We start from the raw sequence: 21,693 nt of genomic DNA, 5'->3' as shown, positions 1-21,693 counted from the left end.
TCTCTATTAAAATTTGATGGTTTTTTTTTCAAAGATTTTAATTTTTGTTGCTACTTTATACGCATAATTTTTATTTGCAATTCGAAAAAATGTGTGTCTTAATATTTTTAATTATTATAGTCCATAAATTCCCTCCTTCCCATTTTAGAAAATAGTTTTAAATGTCATTTGATATCTTAAAATATAAAATGATTTAAAAATAATATTTCAGTAAAGATGATTATTCTAATATTACACCATTTCACTTTTAAAATATATTTTCTTTTCCTCTCTTAATATTATAAACTATATTTAATAAATTTTATTGATATGTTTAACTTGAAAAAATACCTTATAATTTGAGAGGGGGGTTTAGTATAATACTGTGATTAACTCTACCCCCTACGACCCTATAGGTACAATAGCATGTTTCGATTGCCACTGTGTGTCACGTTAATGAAGGTTCTTGCATGTGCAGCTTTTATAAACACGGTGTGGCAAATAATAACAAAATTATAAAAATAAAAATCGTCACTCGTTAAAAGAAAGAAATTAAATGAAGGAATCGGCAACCTGGCAAGTCCTGGTTTTAAAAGCATGGCGATTTATCGCTTTCCTTTTAAAATTATTAGCAAAATAGAAACCAGTGATCTGAAAACATGCTTTTAATTTGCAATATAGTAAACTAGGATGCTTGGCGGCCGAGAATGTGATTCAGCATTTTAACCAAAATAGAGTCAAAAAAGAAATTAAATAACCAGAGAACCAAAGGAATTCAATTTTTTTAAAAAAAAGGACGCTTTTAATTCCAGCGTCTAATCAAGCGCTCCCCGAATTTTCCCAAGTGCAGGTCCTCAACTTGCCTGTTTCACTCTTCACCTCCCAATATAAATACTGCGAAGTTGCGAACCGTTTTAGATTCATTTTCTTCTCACGAAACAAGAATCTGATGCTCTTCGCAATCGCAAGAACACCCACCCACCACCATTTTCATTAACCAGCCATGGCGGAAGATCAATTTCAAGCCACTGGAAACTGGTGGGACAGCTCAACCAGAACCTCCAGGTTCGAAACTGAGGCTGCTCAATCTTCCTCCTCCATCCCCAGCTTCGCTTGGCAACATACAGATATGTCTCATGATGTCAAGCCGAGGTCTTCCATGGCTGCCTCACCTCCTTCCTCCGACCCCAACTTGCATATGATGGGTTTAGGCCTCTCTTCCCAACCTCTTGACTGGAATCAACCCTCCTTTCTGTAAGTGCACTCCGTAAAGATCTTTTCTTTCTTTTTTATACCGCGTTAATGATGAGCATAGAATTTAATCTCCGGGAGGAAAAAAAAGTTTGTAACTTTGTGCATGTCGTATAGTCGAGTTGCGGAGAAAGGTGGGGAGAGCAGTTTCTTGAACACATCAAGCACGAATTTTCAGCAAGAAAGTGCGATGGGGTTGTCTCAGGTTCAGTGGAGGGACAAGTTGTTTTCTACAGAGTCGTCTTCTTCAATGAACGAGTTAAAACAAGTGAACCGGGGTTTCTCTTTGGATCAAACGCAGTTTAGTCCTCAGTATAGTTCTGGAGATAGTACTGTCACAACCCAAGGCTTGGCCTCAAGCACTAACTTTCAGATGGATTTGTATGGAAACTCGTCCATATTACAAGGACTATTAGGACCTGATCATAATAACAGTCAAGTCCAGTATGATCATCAGAATCGCCAGGTAAACTTCCCGTACCAGTCAAGCTACGGATTGAGCACTAACGATCAGTTAATGCCTTCATGGTCTAAAGTTCCTCAGTTTCTGAGAGCTTCACCTCCAAAACAACAACCACCCCATAATAACAATCAGTTGCATTTCACAAATAACGCTCCCTTCTGGAACGCTTCTGAGTCTTCCAATATTAAAGATGTTAGATCTGGCGTCTTTCCCTCTTTGCAACCTCCATTCCCCTCACCAAGCTTCGATGTTCAATTCAAGGTATAGTTTACTACTATCTCACATACTTTTGTTTGTGTGTGTGTGTGTAATTAAGTATGCGTAGTTGTAAGTTAATCAATGCATTAATGTAACCATAAACGTATGGTTTTGCAGAATATGTGTGAAGTGAGGGAATCGAGTAGTGTGGCGAAGAAAAGTGGGAGCGAGGCGGCACCCAAAAGGCCTCGGAACGAAACTCCGTCTTCTTTGCCAGCGTTCAAGGTAATCAATACTTTTTGACAAGAAGGGACGTTTAATCTTTTCATAATTATTGTCGTTGATTTTATCTTTTTGTTGTTTCTGAATCCATAAACATGGATATATGAAGCTGAAGTTCTGGTGTTAACAGGTGAGAAAAGAGAAGATGGGGGACAGAATCACTGCACTGCAACAATTGGTTTCGCCTTTCGGAAAGGTGAGAATGATCATTCATTTCCCTCTGCAAATTTTATGATCACAGAACATGTGTATGTTTATATTAATGAGATTTGAAATTCCTTGTTATATTATTGTGTCAGACCGATACTGCCTCGGTGCTCTCTGAAGCCATTGAATACATCAAATTCCTCCATGGACAAGTGACAGTAACTCCCATTACCTATTACTGTGCAACTATAAGATTAAAATTATAGTACAAAGTTTCGTCTTATCCTTATGTGCTTTCCTTTTTCTTTTGTAGGCTTTAAGCACACCGTATATGAAAAGTGGAGCTCCCATACAGCATCAAGAGGTAATGATACAGGCACTCGTAGCTTAATATTACCACAACCTGTAGAACACGACTGAGTTTAATAGGAATTTTTAATTTTAATTTAAATACAGAGTCCTGGTAAATCTAAAGAAGGTGAGGGTGGAAAGCAAGATCTGAGAAGTAGAGGGCTATGTCTGGTGCCAGTGTCGAGTACATTTCCAGTGACTCAAGAAACCACGGTTGATTTTTGGACGCCAACATTCGGAGGAACTTACAGATAACCAATGGTGGCAAATTGGTGCACGAAACTAGGACATACCTATCTTATCAAACCTGGCCAAGTTGGGGATGGCAAGATTTTTATAACATCAAAGAAAGAGAAGACACAGAAGCCCGCATAAATTTGTAAAGTTGTCACCTCTGTACTTCTGGGTTTTGGAAAGAGAGAGAGAGAGTGAGAGAAAATGTGATGAAAGAGAAAGAAAGATGAAATGACTCTCCAAAAGAGAGAGAGAGAGAAAGGCCATTGTTGGGCCAGCCGAATGCAGAATGATGCAGCGTGTGGCAAAATATTGGGACCAGTTGGAGCATATTAGTTTGTAATAATTGAAGAATTATATGCTGGGGGTGGCCAAGTGTGATTAGGAAGGACAAGGTTGGTCAGTGTAGGGAATGTTATTAGACTACACTAGACGGTAATTTGTTGTTTGTAGGAGAAAAAAGAGGGCTTTATCAATTCCTTGTTACTACATATATTGTTAATAGAGTTGGCACTACCTTAAAAAAAATCCAATCTGTAGGAATAATTGAGATATAGAATTCAATACAAGATTGAGTTAGTGTGAGGATTTGTTTTTGATTGGAAATCTCACTGATTTTTTTACATCCTTGGAATATGTAAGTGGAAGTCAGAGGGTGGCCCACACCTCCTCTTTTCATGTTTTAGTTTCAATTAACTTTCATGTATCAGAAATAATTTGCAGTAAAATATATATTTTGCAGATGCTTTTTGCACATGCTTCTGTGCTTTATACCGAATGGTCACATAAAGGGCCATCTATTGGAAGTATATGGAGGGAGGAGAGATGACCCCTCAATACTTTATCCTCGTCAAAATTCAGAAAAAAAGACTTTCTTTTTACCATTAATCATTCGCAATATTCTCCTAGAACTTCCCTGCAACGTAGAACAATTTGAACCTATGTTTTAGAATATTGCATCATAATACCTTTAAAGTATTCACCCCCTTGTCGTCCGTTTTTTAAAAAAAAAAATTAACAGATATGATAACAACAATCCAAGCCACATGATTGTCACATATATTTGTAAGTTCCATCCATGAAAATAAAAAAAATTATATATGATTATGTTATTACCTTGAACTGGCTCACAAAGTTTTCTAATTTTAAACTAGATAACTTGTTATGAGTTATGACTTTGCAACTATAGGACAGGGAATGATTACTAATGTTGATCTGGGCCAGGGGATTGGAGCCTTCTGATTTAAAGTACTTTACCAAATCTCACTTTCTAACTTGTGAAGCAAGATTAGAACATATATTAGTGCAAAGAAAGAGCATCTAAGCATTAGTCATTATTATGCTAACAAAGCTAGCCTGTCATGGGGCTCCTTATGTTGCCCTGCATTACTTTCTGCAAATTTTGTCTTCATTAAGAAACTGTCAAACATTATTTCAATCTTTTCTCTTCTGTCTCAGCAACCTGAACTTGTACATTCATCTTACATAGGGTATGTATAGTGGGAATCTGTTATCCTCCTCCTATTAGACATTGTTTATGTGAAAAAGGCCTTTAGCATGAAAGGTATGTAGGTAAAGGAGAACCCCCTCAGAACTGCTTCCTTATTATTTTCTTTGGTTTTTTTTTCTCCTTTAATTGCTACAGATTGACTTTAAAATTAAATATAGCGAACGGCATGTTCAAGCGAAAAGACTTTGAAAATAACGGGTGTTTCAGGTCCTGATATTTTCTTATTTTTGTTTCTCTCACTGTTTGATTATCGTGTTCTCCGTCAGGCGTGATTGTTCCCATGGATATGCCAGTTCCTGTCTAGGAACTAGAAGACGCTATATGTCATTTTACATTATTCTAGCAGTTTCCTTTTTTAGCGGTAAAGAAAAATCCTTTCGTTTGTCTTTTAATCGTTTGCTAATAAGTGAACTTTAGACACCTTGATTTATAGATTAGAAAGTGGAGGAATAGAATCTTTTGGTTATTTTGGCCTCTATAAATTTACTGATGTTTCCATGATTTCTATACCTTTTTACCTAACACAAGTCCGCGGACAATTTTTGGCTTAGAATTCGCTTATTGCTCTTCATCATGGTGAGCATTTATATAAGCAGCTGAGGAAACAGTGAGCTAAGCTTATTCTAGAACTTGACCTCACACCATAGATAACTTTAATGCAGATTCCATTCCCTGATTTTTCTTTTCTTTTCTTTTTTGCTCTGAACGTGTCAAGTGTATGTCAGATCCTCTTCGTGATGTTTGAAAACGACAATGCCATTGGAGACCGAAAAACTGTTGCTAAAATTCATGGGCGTGGCTAGCTAGTTAGAAAAAGATAATAGGGCAGGTGGCTTTGTGAAGAAATGGTGGCATTAGATGCTTCAAGGCCACATGTAGAAACAGGTCGACGCAAACAAATGATAGGAAGGGGAAAAATGGGACATAAATGGACAAGAATACACAAAAGCTCTGTGAATCACATGTCACAGCGTTTCTTTCACAATAAAGAGAAAGTATAACAGGTTTGTATCAGAATATATTTCTTTACTGTGTAACCACTGCCTACTTAATGTCCCCTGGAGGGTCTTATCAGTACCGCCATAATCAAAATTGATCAACAAAAAGTTGATAGAAATAAAGGAGAAGTTGATAAATCATGCACAAAGCCTTATCATTGTATTTGCTTGCTTATTGGAACTAGAATTCATGAAACGGTAGTACAATAGAAGGAAACGGACAAAAATGAAAGGACAATACAGTACAATACAAACTCTCTCTCATTAATAGATAGCAACAACCACCACTGGACTGTATAACACCCATAGCAATAATTTCTATAAGAAAGAAAAAGAAAAACAGTTATTACCTGCAAGCAGAGAAAAATAGAACTTGTACATTCTAAAGCTAAAAAAAATGGGAAAGTATTTTAAAGCAATATTTCTGTATCCATTTTTCCTTGATAAATAGTATGTCTTGGTTGACCTAACATAATTATGCAGCTTGCTTGAGCTTCTTTGTAACGGTGGCAACATATTTTCCTTGATGGAATGCTTGCTCCAACTCCAGCTCAGATGGCTGTCTTGAGCCATCACCGGCATAAGTTCCGGCACCATATGGACTTCCACCTTTCACTTTCTCCATCTCGAACATGCCAGCGCCAAATGTGTATCCAATGGGAACAAATATCATCCCATGATGAACCAGCTGAGTGATAGCAGTCAACCTGTCATAAAATCCACAATTTCTTAAACATAAATTTTTTATTCATTTTGGATTTGAGAAGAAAACTAAATTCCCAAGGAGAGGCTCTTACGCTGTTGTCTCTTGTCCACCACCTTGAGAACCAGTGCTGTAGAAGATTCCAGCAGGTTTGCCTGCAAGCTTTGTGTCCTCCACAATCCTCCAGTTGCATCTAAAAATGATTTGAACTGAGCAGCCATCATTCCAAATCTCGTTGGAAAACCGAAAACAAAACCATCAGCCTCTGCTAGTTCATTAGGAGTAATGAGTGGTACGTCACTCTTGGGTGGTGCACTCATCTTTCCAAGCACCTCTTCTGGCAGTGTCTCAGGTACCTGTTCAGAAGCTCAATAGAGTCAGCCTGGTAACTTCATCATATTTTTCCTAATGAATTCTTTTAATGAACCTTCCCAAAATTAGCAAGGACGAATTTGGAAGGCACTGAGAGCCTTCCACCACAATGAAGGAACTTGGCCAACAAGGGACAACAATATTGAGTTAATTTAATGCATGAACCTGCTACATAGAGCAATGAGCCTTAGCTTTGAGATTGGTGTAGCTAGCTTATTACTTTTTTATGCAGTGAAAATTTGCAATGCATGGGAATGAGAAATTAAACAGACACATGCCTGCCATAGTTTAGCCTCAACTCCTTCTACAGATGAAGCCCCTCTTTTGATTTCCTCTGCTAGTTTCTCCACATGTCCATACATTGAGTAGTATCTGTCAAAGTGAAGGAACATTTACGTTGTGCAAATAAAGCTTACAGGAACTTTGTCAATCAAATAAATAATTTATATTTTAAAATTTCCAAACACAATAACACCTTGCTTCCATAAGAAAGTTCCCTTCATAGGTGATATCTTTTGATATAATTGCGCTTTGCCACTTCAATAATTAAAAAAAAAAAACAAAGAAAGTTTAAGATTGTCTCTCTAATTCTAGTAAAAAAGTGATTTGAACAACCAAACTGACTTGATAACCGCATACATCAACAGCCACTTGGGAGTTTACACCGACCAGGATCAGGAAAGTCACAACTCAAAAATATTCATCTTCTAAAACTGTGTCTACTCAAAATCATGCGCCTATAAGTACATCCTACTGACCAATTCCTTTCATATTACAACTATTGTAAAACTATCATGTAAAAGTGATTCACAAAAACTTTAATTAACAACAATTTCCAAACAAAATAATGACGACATACATAATTCACTTTGCTCACTGATTTTCTCTTCCCTCATTCACTCTATTCTAAATAGCAGATAGATAAGTAAACAAAAACACCACCTTAAGATGCCAAAATGCATTCATGGACACGTTCAACAGATAGAGAAGTGACTTTCTATTTCAATGTCAGCATTATTGGTCAACTACTGTAATAATATGGTTCTTGCTATGATCATAAACATCTTATATTGTGTCAATTTTATACAACAGAAGTTAGAGAAAAAAGGAAAGTCAAGCAATATAAAGCCTTAGAAACTCCCAGTAAGGTAATGGGGGGAGGTGAAGAGGATTGCAACCAATTTCTATTTTTACGAAGTCATAATAACTTCTGTTTATTTGCAACTTTTTGGTCTGCAGTCCCTCGAGGAGCAAACTAATGATGTCAAAGAATATCGGCTCAAAGTAGCATCAAAAACCTAATGTTTCAGTGATACATTCAGAGACTTGTTAAGCCTTGCTCCACAATACCAAAAAGAGATATGCTCCATTCTCATTTTCTTCTGTCTCTTGTGGTTTAACAACTATTGTCTACAAGGTAGATAACACATTCACTTTTACTACAACCGTGCAAATACAAATTCATCTGATGTGCCCATTGTTTGACATCGCAATGGAATAAGCCAAAAGTTCCAAATAAAACAAATCTATAACTAACCGTACGCAAATCTAGAAAGAAAACAAATTTTCCAACTCATTGATTTGCTGGGATCTTTCTTAGTAAAAAAGGATAATGGCAGTTTGAGACAAATCTGGAATGAAAACAATCAACGATCAAATCCTAAAGCATACACAAATAGACTCTACATCTTAGCTCCAAAAGGAGGAAAAGTTTCTGGTTGGATAGTTTGAGCCATCCTAACTTAATATTCTGCTAAAGTAAATAACATTTATAATAATAAATTTTTTAAAAACCAAATTCGACGCAGAACAATGGAGTGTGCGTTGCTATCATTCTGATTATTTCCAAATAAAATGCATCAAGACAAAAAAGTTAATGAAGGGATCTTCTGAATCAGTGCTCAACAAATCGATAAGGTTAGTCAGGGAAGCTGAGAAATAAAGAAAGAAAAGGGCTTTTGACATTCATGGCTGTTGAGCGGTACCCAACCAACAGCAGACAGTAGAAAAAAGAGAAGTTTTTCTTCTATTCCTTCACTGATCAAACAAAGCAACATCTCAAAACAGAGCGAGAAAGAAGAGAAGAGTGAAAAGAAGAATGCATCAGATCACAGAAAATTATACTCGCAGCTCAAACTCAAGATCTCCAAAGAAGTTTCAAACACATTAATTTTCAGTACCCGTAGAGCAAGAAAAGGAAACCCAGTTTTTTTGGATATTGCAGACAGAGAACCATAAAAGGCAAGCAAGAATAACAGACTAATGACAAAGACAGTTCAAATCAGAGATTGTCATTGCAGATAAACGAGTTCAGAAAGTTAAGGAAAGAAATTCAGCATAACAAAGAAGTAGAAATACATACACGATATAAACTTTGACAGCCATCGATCAAGTTCTGCAAAGTCTCTGTTTCTTCTCTGTATGTGAGTGTCTCCGATTTGTTTCCCAGCTGAAGAAAAAAAGCAAGTGATTGTGAAATGGTGGGGAACGCAGGCCGTATATATAGTTGCTCATTGGACTAATTAAAGCAGAAAGACTTTTAGTTCCGGGAAAAAAAGGAAAAAAAAAAGAAAGAAAGTAGGAAAACTTAGATTAATTTTGGGCGAATTTAATGATGAACAAATGTTATATTATCTGTGATTAATTTAAGAAAGAAAAGAAATTTGAATGGGGAAAGAAATAATGATGGGAGAGTGGTGTCACGCTGATCAGCATCATCGTGGTCTTTGGTCGTTTTAAAACAAACGCAATTATCTAGAAGACGTCAATTTTGGGAGAATATTTTAAAATTAGAAATAAAGAAAAGTAAAACTAACTTGATTTGAATAAGTTGCGTGCGAGAGGACACAGAGAGGGTGGTTTGAACGTGGCTAAGTAATGGCGAATTATGATGGCTTTTGTCATGTGGAGCAGGACAAGGGTAGGATTGACGGAATCTGAACCGTTCATGTGGATTACGTGGCAGCATAAGGCGTGATCGGAGATTTGGAGATTTGGAGACTGATGGAAAGTACTAAAATTGGTATTCAAAAAAAAAAAAAAAAAGAGTACTAAAAAAGTGATAGAAATAGAGGCCATTTGACTTGAGGAGATTGATATCTGACGTAGCTCGCGCTGCATGCTCATGACATAAATATTGCATTCAAAGCTCTGAGTCTGTGACAGCATTCCTGATGTCTTGTGTTATTATTTGTTACCCAATATACTTTTAAAAAATAATAATAATAATTTTTTAAAATATATAAATAATAATAATTTAATTCTTTAGAATGTCAAAATTTCATAAAATTTTTAAAAATTTTTTATCATTAATAAATTTATATAAATTATTAAATTATTTTTATTAAAAATAAATGATTCACAAGTTTTATTTAAATATTTATAATTTTTTTTATTTATAACAATGCAATAACAAATCATATCTTCATATGTTAAATTTTTTTTATATATTCATATTTTTGAATATGAAAAGTAAAACTGTAAATATTTAAACAAAATTTATAAATTATTTATTTTTAATATTTATATATTTTAAAAAAATTATTGTCATTTTTCCTTATACTTTCATGTTTCATCCTAAATGTCTTTTTTTAGTTTTATTATTATCAATCTTTCTTATTTAATATTTTTGTTTTTTACGTGAAAGTGCAAGATTTAACTTTTATTCTGGTAACAAAAGATTTTAAGGGGAAAAAAAAAAACTCCTTGCAGCAATTGGAAGACCAGCGTCATCAATGTAGGTATCTCCAAATTAAGACGTGCACTGATCAATGAGTTAATTTAAGCTTCAATTATGAGTTTGGTTTGATTTAGTTACACAGATCTTCCAAATAACACGCCTTCCGTTTACTATAAAAGAATCCATGTGTACAATATGAAATAAAAAATATAATGAAAAGGCTAGTTTTTTTAAAAAAAAAACTTTAATCTTAAATTGATATAGGAGATTAGGATTTAGATAATTAATTTATGGTAGAGATTAAGAAAATTTATTAAGTTAGTTATCAATATCAATATAAATAAAATATATATATATATAAAATATATATATATATATATATAAATCTTGCAGAATGAAAGTGATTGGTCACAAATCTACTCTCTTCCATTGGTCAACATACTTTGATATAATGTTAATTATCCTCTTTCATTGGTCTATTAATTTTATATAATGAATTTAATTTTAGTCTAATATTAATATTACAATTTCATTAGTTGATGTGATTGGATATTTTTTCTCATTGATTAACAAAATTTAATTTATTTTAATTTATTTTTATCTTCTCACGAGACGAGAGCATTAATTAAATTAAATATCTACAAATATTGTAGAATGAAGGTAATTGATCATAAATCTCTTCTCTCCCATTGATCAACATACTTTGCTATAATATTAGTATTAATCATCATCTCCCATTGGTCCATTAATTTTTATATAATCAATTTAATTTTAGTCTAATATTAATATTTCATTAGTTGATGTGATTAAGTATTTTTTCTAATTGGTTGGTTGATAGAATTTAATTTATTTTAATTGATTTTTATCTTTTCACAGGACGAGAGCATTAAATTCTATTTTAAGAGTCATCTATCATAAGAGTATTAACTATGATGTTTTCTATGCTTTCAAGTCCTGCTAGAGAATTTTTATTCCCAATACAGGAATATCTTGCGTCTCTCAATTTTATATGCCCCAATTGATGATTGACCAGCCATTCTTTTAAATGAATTTGTTATCAACGATAGAGAGTTAGGCAGCTAAGATAGAGGAGTTGTGTGTCTCTTTCTAGTCAATATCAAGGAGAGGGATCTCGTAGCTTTAATCTAATTAGTAAAAAAAATTGACTCTCATTTGATTAATGGATTTTAGGTTAATTTTAATATAAATTTTTTTGATCTATTAATAATATTTAATTTATTTTTTTATTTTTATGTATTTTTAATTTAATCCCACAAGAGCATTGATTTGAGAGTAATCTCATTTTTAAATTTTTCTATTTGTTAACATTAACTCCATCTGGCTATCATTCTTCATTCACTGTACTTTCTCATACCTTTTTAATTTTTCTTATCAATGTAATTTAATTTAGTTTCCTATTTTTCATATATTTTTAGTCTATTTTCATGGGAGTATTGATTCAAGAGCAGTTTTATTTTTTAATTTTTTTGATTGTTAGCATTAACTCTATCAAGCTATCATTCTATATTCGTTGTATTTTTCCATACCTTTTTAATTTTTTTAATCAATGAGATTTAATTTTCATGTACCTTCCTTATTCATTGTACTCAATATCAATCAATTATCATCCATAAAAATTATCTGTAAAAAGAAAAAATGAAATTACAAAGAAGTTTAAGTTTGATTTGGATAATCAATCCTTATTTTATGGTCTTGGCTTTTCAAATTATGCATGTTTTACCATATATTCTGCACTATTAAGATAACACAATGACTCTTCATCTTTTTACATAAAAAAATTGAGGTGGAAACGATTCAACAGACATTACATATTTAATTCTATGACCACACATACATATACACATGTGTGTGTGTAAAAAAAAATATATCTCTTTCCTTCTTGGTGAGGAAGAGATAAGATTGTACTTTCTTATATCTTAGGCACAAATCCTTTTTTTTTCCTTATGACCTTTTAATATTTTTAAATATTAAAAAAATTAACAATTTAAAATATTAGCAATAAATTTTAAATTTAGCCAGCAACAAGATGTGTACAAATGAAATACTCAAGAAGAAAAATAATTGAATAAAAAAATTTTAAAAATTTAGCTATCTTAAATGTGTCAGTGTCAATGATATGAATAGTATTTATTTTAAATTTCTTAATTTTAACTTGTGCAACCCGAAACTCTAATTTGTATAAAACATGTGCTAGTTTTCTTAAAATGTCTCTTTAATTATTTGCACTGAAAACTACTCTCGTTGATAGAAATATTTTTTAAATTTGTATAATTAATAAGAATAGTTTAAAAAAACATAAATTTAGAATACAAAATGGATTAAGTTTTTAGGTTTAGAACCAAAGCAAACTGATAAATATTTTCTACATTTAGGGTCCGTGAGAGAATTATAATTACATTATTATTTTTAAATAATAACAAAATAAATACTAAAAATATTATTAGATAATTGATACAAAAAATTTAAAAAGTACTCCACCCATCTCATCTAAATATGAGCAGTTTTCTATAACAATCTTCATGTTAATAAATTTTTATTCTCAAAAAAATATATATTATTTTTTAAAATCTTAATTCCAATTATGATAAATGAAAAGAACGTCATAAATTTACAATAAATATAAGAATACATATTTATAAATGCAAGGAGTAAAATAATTTTTTTATATAAATACTAAATTATTTATATTTTAAATCAAAATTTTAAAAAATCAATTTATATTTTGAATAAGAGGAGTATTTCTTATATTTCATACCATTTGGAGGATGATGGGCTAAGCAGATTTGGTGGACCCGGCAGTCGTTGATATATGACCTTCCTTGCAGTTGCAGACTCGCAGCGTTATAGCCTCCATGTACACAAGAAGTCTATATAAAAATAATAATTATTAATTTGGACGTATCCCGAAAAATTATCCAATGAACATATTCTCCGAATCTGAACCCAGACCGAGAATTTGAGACTTAGTAAAACAAATAATTTCATATTATTAGTTTCTGCTGAATTGAATTTTTTTATGATAAACAACGGGAAAAATCTGGTAGAGAATATACACAATAAAGAAGATTGAGGAAGAAGAAAGGGAAGAGAAATCTCGCATCGTGGGCATTAATCAAATATGAAAAGTCAAATTTCCAAAGCGGCTAAGTTGGGATTTTCGCTGCCCCTCACGCGTTTTCGGACGATCACGATGTTGCCGAATTAAGGTTTTGGTTTTCCAAAACGGTGTTTCCGCCTTGAGAATACTAATCTTGACTTTTTTGTGTCTTAGCTTTTTAAGATAGGATCAGCCTGTCTCTGTTTGTCTGTCCATCATATCTTTCCGTGTAGCACCATCAATACGGATCGACAGACTGTAAGAGTAAAACAGACATGTGAGCAAAGTTAATGAATTCTCAATGTCAAACTCAGAATTACTTTAAGCTAAATTTAATTCGATCGACCGACAGGTTATCGATTGCTGGTACAAAATGGACCATTGGACCGGATTCAGATGCTTTATAAAATCGGCATATCATTTTTTCATGGTCAACAAAGTTCAGCCTCTTTATTCTCCAACTTTGAATTGATTGCAGGAGATTCATATTAGAATTGTCGTCCAAAAGCTTCAAGGTCCAATAACATGCGGGTGGCCTCAATAATGAAGATGGAAAATGCAACTTCAACCTTCGTGATACGGTGGTGGTGGTGGTTGGCGGTGGATATTATTAGCGTTTAATTAGTTAAACTATTAAGTTGATATATGAAGCTTCACTCAAAGTTTTAACAGTTTACATGTTTAAATTTAGGTTGATAGAATGATTCTTAAAAAAAAAAAAAAAGAGGTTGGTAAATGCAGGGGCCCAAGAGGCAGATTTCATCGCCGGCAAGTTTTGTCATACAGTTAGAAAAGAAGCAAACTTTGCTTCACTTGGATAATCGGGAACCACCTGTATCACCATCATTGTTATATCTTTCATCATTCCTAAAAGAGTAAATCTGCAAAAGAGTCCTCCTGAGTCATGTTCACGCTCAATTGCAAATTGCCTTTTGCTTCACCAAATTCAACCCATTATTAATTGTCTCCTTCCATCGTGTTCAAAAGTCTCTCATTACTTCTTCATCAAGCTCGCCCCCTTCATCATCCCTCAACCTTTTTGGCTGCACCAACATGTTTTGTATTCTCGTGCTCACGCTATATACCGCACGACGTTCAGAAAGAATACCAAAAAAGTAATGATAACTCTGTTTAACTGTGAATTAATGTGCCTTCCGAAAAATAGTTGGCCTTCGATCCATGACTTAGGGATTTAATAGAAGAGTTTTATATTGATTGTTGGAGGCTTAAATTTAACACAACCATTTTCCTTTATCTAGCCACTAGTTATAAAGAAATATGGGTAGAGTTACCCTAGAAAAGGAAAAAGATTATGATTCCCACGTGGGCCAACTCAAGCACATACCTTTGAGCCTGTGACTCTCTTTAGGTTGCTTTCTTTTATTTTATGCAAGGGTAATAATTAATTGAAGAACGATGCAGCCCTAATCATTTAATTTTGGGTTATAATTAATGGAGCTCATTTCACTTCTAAATTTCACATTCATTATGTCCTTGCTAAGAACAAATATTAAAATTAAAGCTGACGGGTGCTGAAATTTGAATTGTATTCCATTGCAAAGGTTCATGGTTTCCTACAAAACTCTTGCTTGATGAGAAAAAAAGTCTGTTAAAAAGGTCCGAGTCCATTCACCAATTGGGATTGAAGAAGATATAAGAGGATATCAAGATGTAGTATGCAGCAATTTTTGTGCAAATTTGAGCATAAATGAAGCTGTTTTTGTTTGATGGACAAAAAGTGTTGATTCCAACCAAGGGCCTAACTATAGTGAGTTCTGAAAAGAGCTTTGACTCTATATTTTCAAGAAAGATAACTTCACACACATTATGATCATTTTACCACAGAGAGTATTAACAACAACAACAGACTTTATTCTATTAAATGAGATTGGTTATATGAATTACATAATATTATTGTATTATATTATCAACCAAGCTTTTAAAAATATTATTAATTAACCCCTTGTTTAGTTGGAGGTAATTTTCCCTCCCCTTCCTTACCCATTTTCTCTTTGTAGATTGTTTAGGGCCATGGTTGTTGTTATCGTCATCCTTCGGAGGATTTTTGTTTCTACATAGAGATCTAAGATGCTTGGGCTCCCTAGTCCTTCTTCTGAAACTACAATCATCATCATTTGAATCGTTCCAAAGATAACAATCACAATTTGAATTACACATTTCTAGGCACAATTTCAGATAAAGTGACCATTTATGTGAGAGACATAAACTGGTTTGGCTTCTACAGTAAACCATTCAATTAGAGGATCTTTTTCATCTCCTACAAAAGCTGGAGAGATTGGCAATATCCTACTAGAGATCTTGGCAATATCCTACTTGAAATCTGGTTTGGATCTTAAGCTCCCCTCCCCTTGTTTGGCAAAGTAGAGGGGAGGGAAAATTTTAACCTCTAATACCTCCCCTCGAAATTAGGGGCATTCCTCCCCTCCCTTCCTCTCCATTAAAATCCTTCTTGTCTCCTCCCTTCCAACCAAACATAGCATAAAAGATCTCGTTCAATAACTTTCATAATTATTCGCTTTGGTCTTCCTCAATCTCTCCTCATAGGGTTTAAGATTATTTATTTTACTTTCTTCACCGATGCCTCCAACAACCTTCTCTGTACATGTTCAAACTATCTCAAATGATTTTCTATCATTTCCCTCTTAATAGATGCCATACTTACTTTTTCTTGTGTATGTTCATTTTAACTTTTATCTTTTTATATATGCCCGCACATTCATCTTAGCATTTACATTGACCTTTATTACTCCAGATTTATGCTCATGCTATCTCTTAAAGCCCAAGATTCCCTACTATATAATATGGTTGATCTTATAGTAGTTAGATAAAACTAATCTTTAAGTTACTTTTCAATCACAAATAACTCCTTTAACCTTTCTTCATTTGAACTACCCAACTTGTATTCTATGTGCAACATTCTTATCAATTTCTCTAGTTGAATAATTGCTTCCAAATATCTAATTTTCTAATTTACTTTCAAATTATTATTGATTAATCTCTTATCAAAATTATAATGTAAATATTTCGTCTTACTCTTATTTAGGCAAAGAAGCTAATTTTTTATGATGCTTTACACAGCATAGTATCTCTTTGAGCATCACAATATGCAGCTTTACTTCTTAATGAGTAACATGTAAATCTAATTCAGCTTCATTATCTAGCTTAAATTGAAAACTTGATTGTTGTGCTAGGTTACTTACTATCAATATTATGTTATGTCAGTCAAGCTACCTGTTATGCTATTTAATACAGTGTCATGTTTGCAGCTTAATGTGAATGCAAGCTTCTCTGCTATCTTGACCTAGTCTGCATACTTACTAATTTACATTCACAGACTATACCAAATTAAACAAAGGAAGGAAAGACGAGAGAAAATATAGTCCATGACCTTTATATTAAATTCCTAACATAACATGATACTGCATCTATACAATCTGGATCTGCAAAGTGAAGGAATATCATCGAGGTTCTATTAGGGTAATGGTTATTTCATTTGTTGAGCTCAATTCCTGCTTACCTGTGCAGGAATATGCTTCCACAGAAGCATTCCCAAAGTAACCTGGTTGTTTAGGCTCAGGCAATTGGGTCTCACTTAAGAACATCAACAGGGCACATGACATTCTTGGTCTATCCTCTGGATGTTGTTGAACACACAAGAGACTAAGATGAATGCAATGCAATATTTGAGATAGGAAGCATGAGTCTTGCATGCTTGAATCAATCAATTCTGCTGGTTTCCCTTCTTTCCAACATTTCCATGCCTGAAACACGTAAAACTTCCTTATCATATATCTGTTTGATAATATGAATAAAATGGATACCTGTCATACACTTACATGACCAATGAGGTTATGGCTGTGATTTGGATCATAATATCCTCTACTTCTCTTCCCAGATATAATCTCCAACACTAAGACACCAAAACTAAAGACATCGGATTTCACTGAAAAAAGTCCATCAGTTGCATATTCTGGTGCCATATAACCACTGCAAAATTTTATTTGGAATAAGCCTCTTAATGAAAACAAGATATATAAAATTTTAAATTTAGAGTAATGAAAAACACTCACTAAGTTCCAACTATTCTCTTTGTGTTTACTTCATTTTGATCTCCAAAAATTCTAGCCATGCCAAAATCTGAAATCTTTGAATTCATATCTTTATCTAGTAAGACATTGCTTGCTTTGAGATCCCTATGAATGATCCTTAGTCTAGAATCTTGATGAAGGTATATGAGTCCTCTTGCAATCCCTAGAATAATGTGGAAACGCTTTGACCAATCTAATAATTTACCCTTGTTCTCATCTGTCAAATTTTTAATCAAAGAAAAATAAAATCATCAATCCATGTCAATAACTTACAATTTAGCTCTCAAATGGTACTAAAATTATAAAACTAGACAATATCATTTCCTTAAAGTATTGTTCCTCCAAGCCATACCAAAAATAAAGGAGTCCAAGCTACCATTAGGCATATATTCATAAACCAGCATTTTCTCCTCCCCTTGAAGGCAGCAACCAAGGAGCCTTACAAGATTGCGGTGTTGAAGTTTGGCAATTAGTTTTACTTCATTCTTGAACTCAGTTAACCCTTGTCCTGAGTTTGCCGAAAGCCTCTTCACAGCAATTTCTATCCCATCTTTCAGCCTTCCCTGGAAATATAAATGTCAATTGATTGAAATGTGTTCAATTAATCTTACTTCTTTTCCTAATTCCACAATGGTCTTAACCTGTGAAAAAAAAAAAAAAAATTACCATGTATACAGGTCCAAATCCACCTTCTCCAATTTTGTTGTCGATTGAAAAGTCACAAGTAGCAGCAGCAATTGATAACAGGTCAAAGAATGGCAGGTCCATGTCATCCACTTGGCTCTCTCCGTGATCTACTCTAATGCTGCGGTCTAATTTAACACATTTGACGCGGGTGTTGTCAGTCTGTCATATTTGTGATGATCACAATAAATTGACAGAATATTTACTATATAGACCTCCATTAATATTCAAAGAGGCAAAACTCGTTTCCCTTTTCAAGCAATGAAATATAATCTACTTCTTTCCTTAAAATGATCAAGACAACTACTTTCAACATGTTCTATTTCAATTGGTGGTTTTTTTTTTTTTAATCAAGTGATGATTATATAAAACTTCCGTTGAGAAACATTTCACACAGATGTTACTGTGATTACTTCTAGTCTAGTCATCAGAGAGAATTGACAAAGAAATTATTACAACAATTTCAAAATTTCAACGCAATCATCATTTTAGCCTCTATTATTAGTTAGTTTAGCATGTAGGGTTCAGAACAAGTGTTATAATGATTACTTCTCAAGCATTGTTTACTACATTGTAGCATGTAGTTACACACCAAACATCATGCATTGTTTACATTATCTTTTACTTGGCTAGTACGAACTTTCAAAGTCAGTTATCACTAACTTGCTGAAAGACTGTTTTATGAACATGAATTAGCAATATAGGTCGTCTCAGAAGAGAAGGGTGGAGATTTACCTCTCTTTAATTTGCTTCCTTTCTGGGTATAACGCCACCCCAATATGAGTGCAGCAGTAACTGTAGCTATAGAAACAGTTGCTATCACTGCCACCATGACCCCCACCTTCTTGCTGTTACCATCAGCCTCTTCATAATTTAATTTCATCAGACAGGAATTTGAGGTTAGATCATAAATTTGAGGAGGGAACTTAAAAAGTCCAAAAAAGAGAATGTCTAAACGAAAGTTCATGGTCATACCTAGTTCTGAGGCAGACATTCGAACATTTAGATCCTGCCCACCAGCTGCAAACTGTCTGATGTCAACTAGATCGCCAAGCCACAAGGCGCAGCCGCTACCTTTTCCTCTTATATCTGAATTAGTGTAGGCCATACAAGAACAATTGTTCAAGCACTTCTCTCTGCATTGCTCTAGATTCATGGCCTCATCAAGCCAAGAATGTTCAGTATCTGGCAATTTCAATCCACCGAACGTGACAAACCCATCCTTGAGTTTGTCCTCGCAGCTCAGTGGCTTCTTCCGGACACAGCCTTTAGACCAGTCCATTGAGTCCCATGCTTCTGGTGACTTAGGCCTGAATCCTGTTAAACATTGGCACACTGGTGATCCTGAAATCACGCAGATTCCATAAGGTCCACACAGATCATAGCTATCACATAAGTCCAATGGCACCGAAGCATAGGGCCTCCAAACTTTATCATCTTCTATCCACACAAAGCGTTGTCGAGCTTTAATTGTTTGGTTCAGCACTTGTCTTGAGATCACAGACTTGTTTTTAAGGTTGTACATGAAGTACACCTCATTCTTGTTTTGTACAAACTCAAAGTGAAAAAGTGGATTGTCCTTTAGCTGTGGTGAACCAGTAGGACGCAGTCCATTCCAAGGTCCAGCTCTGTAAAACTTCTGATTACCCAACATCATGTAAGCATCAGGATAGCTATTAAGAACCATGCCCCATGAGAAATCCCCTGTAGCTGGATCATCTGGGCTCTTCCATGCTGTTATACGCCTATTCAGACCAGTTCGTAAGTCCCACCCAAACTTCATGCCCGGCAAGAATGTATCACATGGATAATCGAAGCTTTGCCACAGATAGGCATCTGAGTTTGGGTCTTTCTTGTCTCTTACCACTAAATTGCCAGAATCTAAAAGCAGAGCCTCAGGACTCTCTGGCTTTCTCAGAGAGGCTGTAGACCAGACGACTGTGTCATTCTGACTGAGTACGAGGTTACCAGTGCTGTTCAATGTTAGGATGCCAGTGGAGTCATTGATTGGATTGTTGCGGTTGGCAACCCAAACGACCGTTTGAATTGGGATGTTTTTGTACCAAACTCCAAGGTAACGTTTGTTGGAAGAACCAGGACTGAAGAAACCTAGTTCAAATGTTCCGCCTTCGGAAACTAAGGTCATGCCATCAGTAATGAGCTGGGATTGAACAACACCAAAAACTGCTAAGGATACCTCAAGACAAAGAACAAGAACAACGGCGTAAATATCCATTGGGGAAAGAATGGAAATGGAATATCGGTTTATGGTTCGATATAGCGAAATTCATCGACCGGCCATAGTGCAACTGTTTTCTTCTTGCCAGCGCATATGTTGCCCGCATAAACATCGGACCAGAAATAAAGTTATGTATTTTGCACGTAAAGACATGAAGTTGACAGAAGTATGGAAGAAAATCATATTAATAAAAAATAGGAAGAACCATCCTGCTCATAAGATAAAAACAATGCAAGCCATTCTATCAAGTTGTTTCACTTAGCCCTTCACCGACAATTTTTTATGTAATTAATGCACGCTTCCTTAGATAAGAAATGTGAAAGGGTCAAAGACTCTGACAGAGTTAGGGTGAGCATGAAGGATAAAGTTCCATAGGACAATATTAGTGCGAGAGTTGGTGTAAAAACACCGGCAGCTCCAAACCTACCGTGATTTTAATTTCCCAGAATCGACCTCCATCGCCCTTGCTAGTCAATTTTCTGTGGAAAACTTTTCAACCACGGACCCACGTACAGTCACGAAAACGTAAGCCATTTGTCATGATGGACGCAGAGTTTATTCATCGCTATTAACTCGCTTTCCATTTATAAATTACATTTTAAAAAATTTATTTATTTTTATTTATAAGTTACAATCTAATTTTTTAAATAATATTTAAAATATATTTTTAAAATTATTTTTTATAAAAAATAACATGACATTATTTTTTAAATTTTTTATATAAAAATATATTTAAAATTTTACACAATTTTATTTTTTATATTTTTTTATATTAATATTGATGAGGTTGATGAAAATAATTTATAAAAAAAAACTGTAATATCACTGAAAAGAAGACAGAAAGGAAAAAAGAAAACAACAAGAAAGAAAGAAAGAAAACAGATTGCATATGTTAATGAAACGAAAATAATTGCAAATACCAATACGCTGACAAATAAAAATAGTGATGTTGAGGCAAGTTAGGCGTAATGAACGCTAATAAGAATCTAAGTTGAATCTAGAAGCAGAGCACAGAGTGTTGACCTCTTAATTGTGGCAGTTTGATCATCAAAATTCATTCGTGAGGGTAACCAGAAGGATTGAGTGGGTAGGATTTTTGTGGGGGTTGGTAATAACCAAACAAAAGCAACTCTGGCCAAGGAGTATTTTTATTAAAATTGTACCGAAGAGGGTATTTTAAAGAAGATTTTGACAAAAGAGAAACCAAAGCTAATCAGAGATTGAAGAAAATTCAAAGGGAAAGAAGAGGAGGGTGTGGGAAAAGTAAAGGGGTGGGGACGTTCCACAACAATCAATTTTGCTCATTTTTTATTAGAATTTGAAATTTCTTAACGTAGTTTCCAGCTTTTGCCTCACGTCGTCCAATGGCACTGGGA

The 21,693-nt window shown here is 34.1% G+C and overlaps 2 protein-coding genes and 1 pseudogene across 4 annotated transcripts; 1 reads left to right on the top strand and 2 right to left on the bottom strand.

Annotated features, from left to right (window-relative positions):
• The first annotated feature begins 894 nt into the window (after positions 1 to 894).
• LOC129315943 (transcription factor bHLH123) lies at positions 895 to 3,490 on the top strand. The gene is made up of 7 exons (XM_054960117.1): positions 895 to 1,233; positions 1,348 to 1,954; positions 2,069 to 2,176; positions 2,304 to 2,369; positions 2,473 to 2,538; positions 2,634 to 2,684; positions 2,777 to 3,490. Exons 1-7 carry the CDS (start codon positions 983 to 985, stop codon positions 2,924 to 2,926), a joined length of 1,299 nt encoding a protein of 432 aa, XP_054816092.1. The 5' UTR covers positions 895 to 982; the 3' UTR covers positions 2,927 to 3,490.
• A 2,053-nt stretch (positions 3,491 to 5,543) lies between these two features.
• LOC129314837 (NAD(P)H dehydrogenase (quinone) FQR1-like) lies at positions 5,544 to 9,011 on the bottom strand (annotated as a pseudogene).
• A 3,906-nt stretch (positions 9,012 to 12,917) lies between these two features.
• On the bottom strand, positions 12,918 to 20,549 carry LOC129315030 (G-type lectin S-receptor-like serine/threonine-protein kinase At4g27290). Of its 3 annotated transcripts, none has more exons than XM_054958534.1 (8): positions 19,054 to 20,548; positions 18,814 to 18,942; positions 18,061 to 18,206; positions 17,747 to 17,957; positions 17,377 to 17,611; positions 17,143 to 17,293; positions 16,824 to 17,067; positions 12,918 to 13,055 (listed from the first exon to the last, which is right to left on the bottom strand). In XM_054958534.1, exons 1-8 carry the CDS (start codon positions 20,312 to 20,314, stop codon positions 13,030 to 13,032), a joined length of 2,403 nt encoding a protein of 800 aa, XP_054814509.1. In that variant the 5' UTR covers positions 20,315 to 20,548; the 3' UTR covers positions 12,918 to 13,029. The 3 variants fall into 3 exon arrangements, with proteins under 3 accessions (XP_054814509.1, XP_054814508.1, XP_054814507.1); XM_054958533.1 differs by lacking the exon at positions 12,918 to 13,055 and adding an exon at positions 13,181 to 13,541 and having other exon boundaries at positions 19,054 to 20,549; XM_054958532.1 differs by lacking the exon at positions 12,918 to 13,055 and having other exon boundaries at positions 16,673 to 17,067; positions 19,054 to 20,545.
• Positions 20,550 to 21,693: the final 1,144 nt, after the last annotated feature.

Source organism: Prosopis cineraria, unplaced genomic scaffold (assembly GCF_029017545.1).
Source record: "Prosopis cineraria cultivar Desert tree isolate PC_DT_omini unplaced genomic scaffold, ASM2901754v1 PC7, whole genome shotgun sequence".
NCBI lineage: Eukaryota > Viridiplantae > Streptophyta > Magnoliopsida > Fabales > Fabaceae > Prosopis > Prosopis cineraria.
Note: the sequence above shows the minus strand (reverse complement) of the source record. Positions and strands in the feature narration are given on the sequence as shown.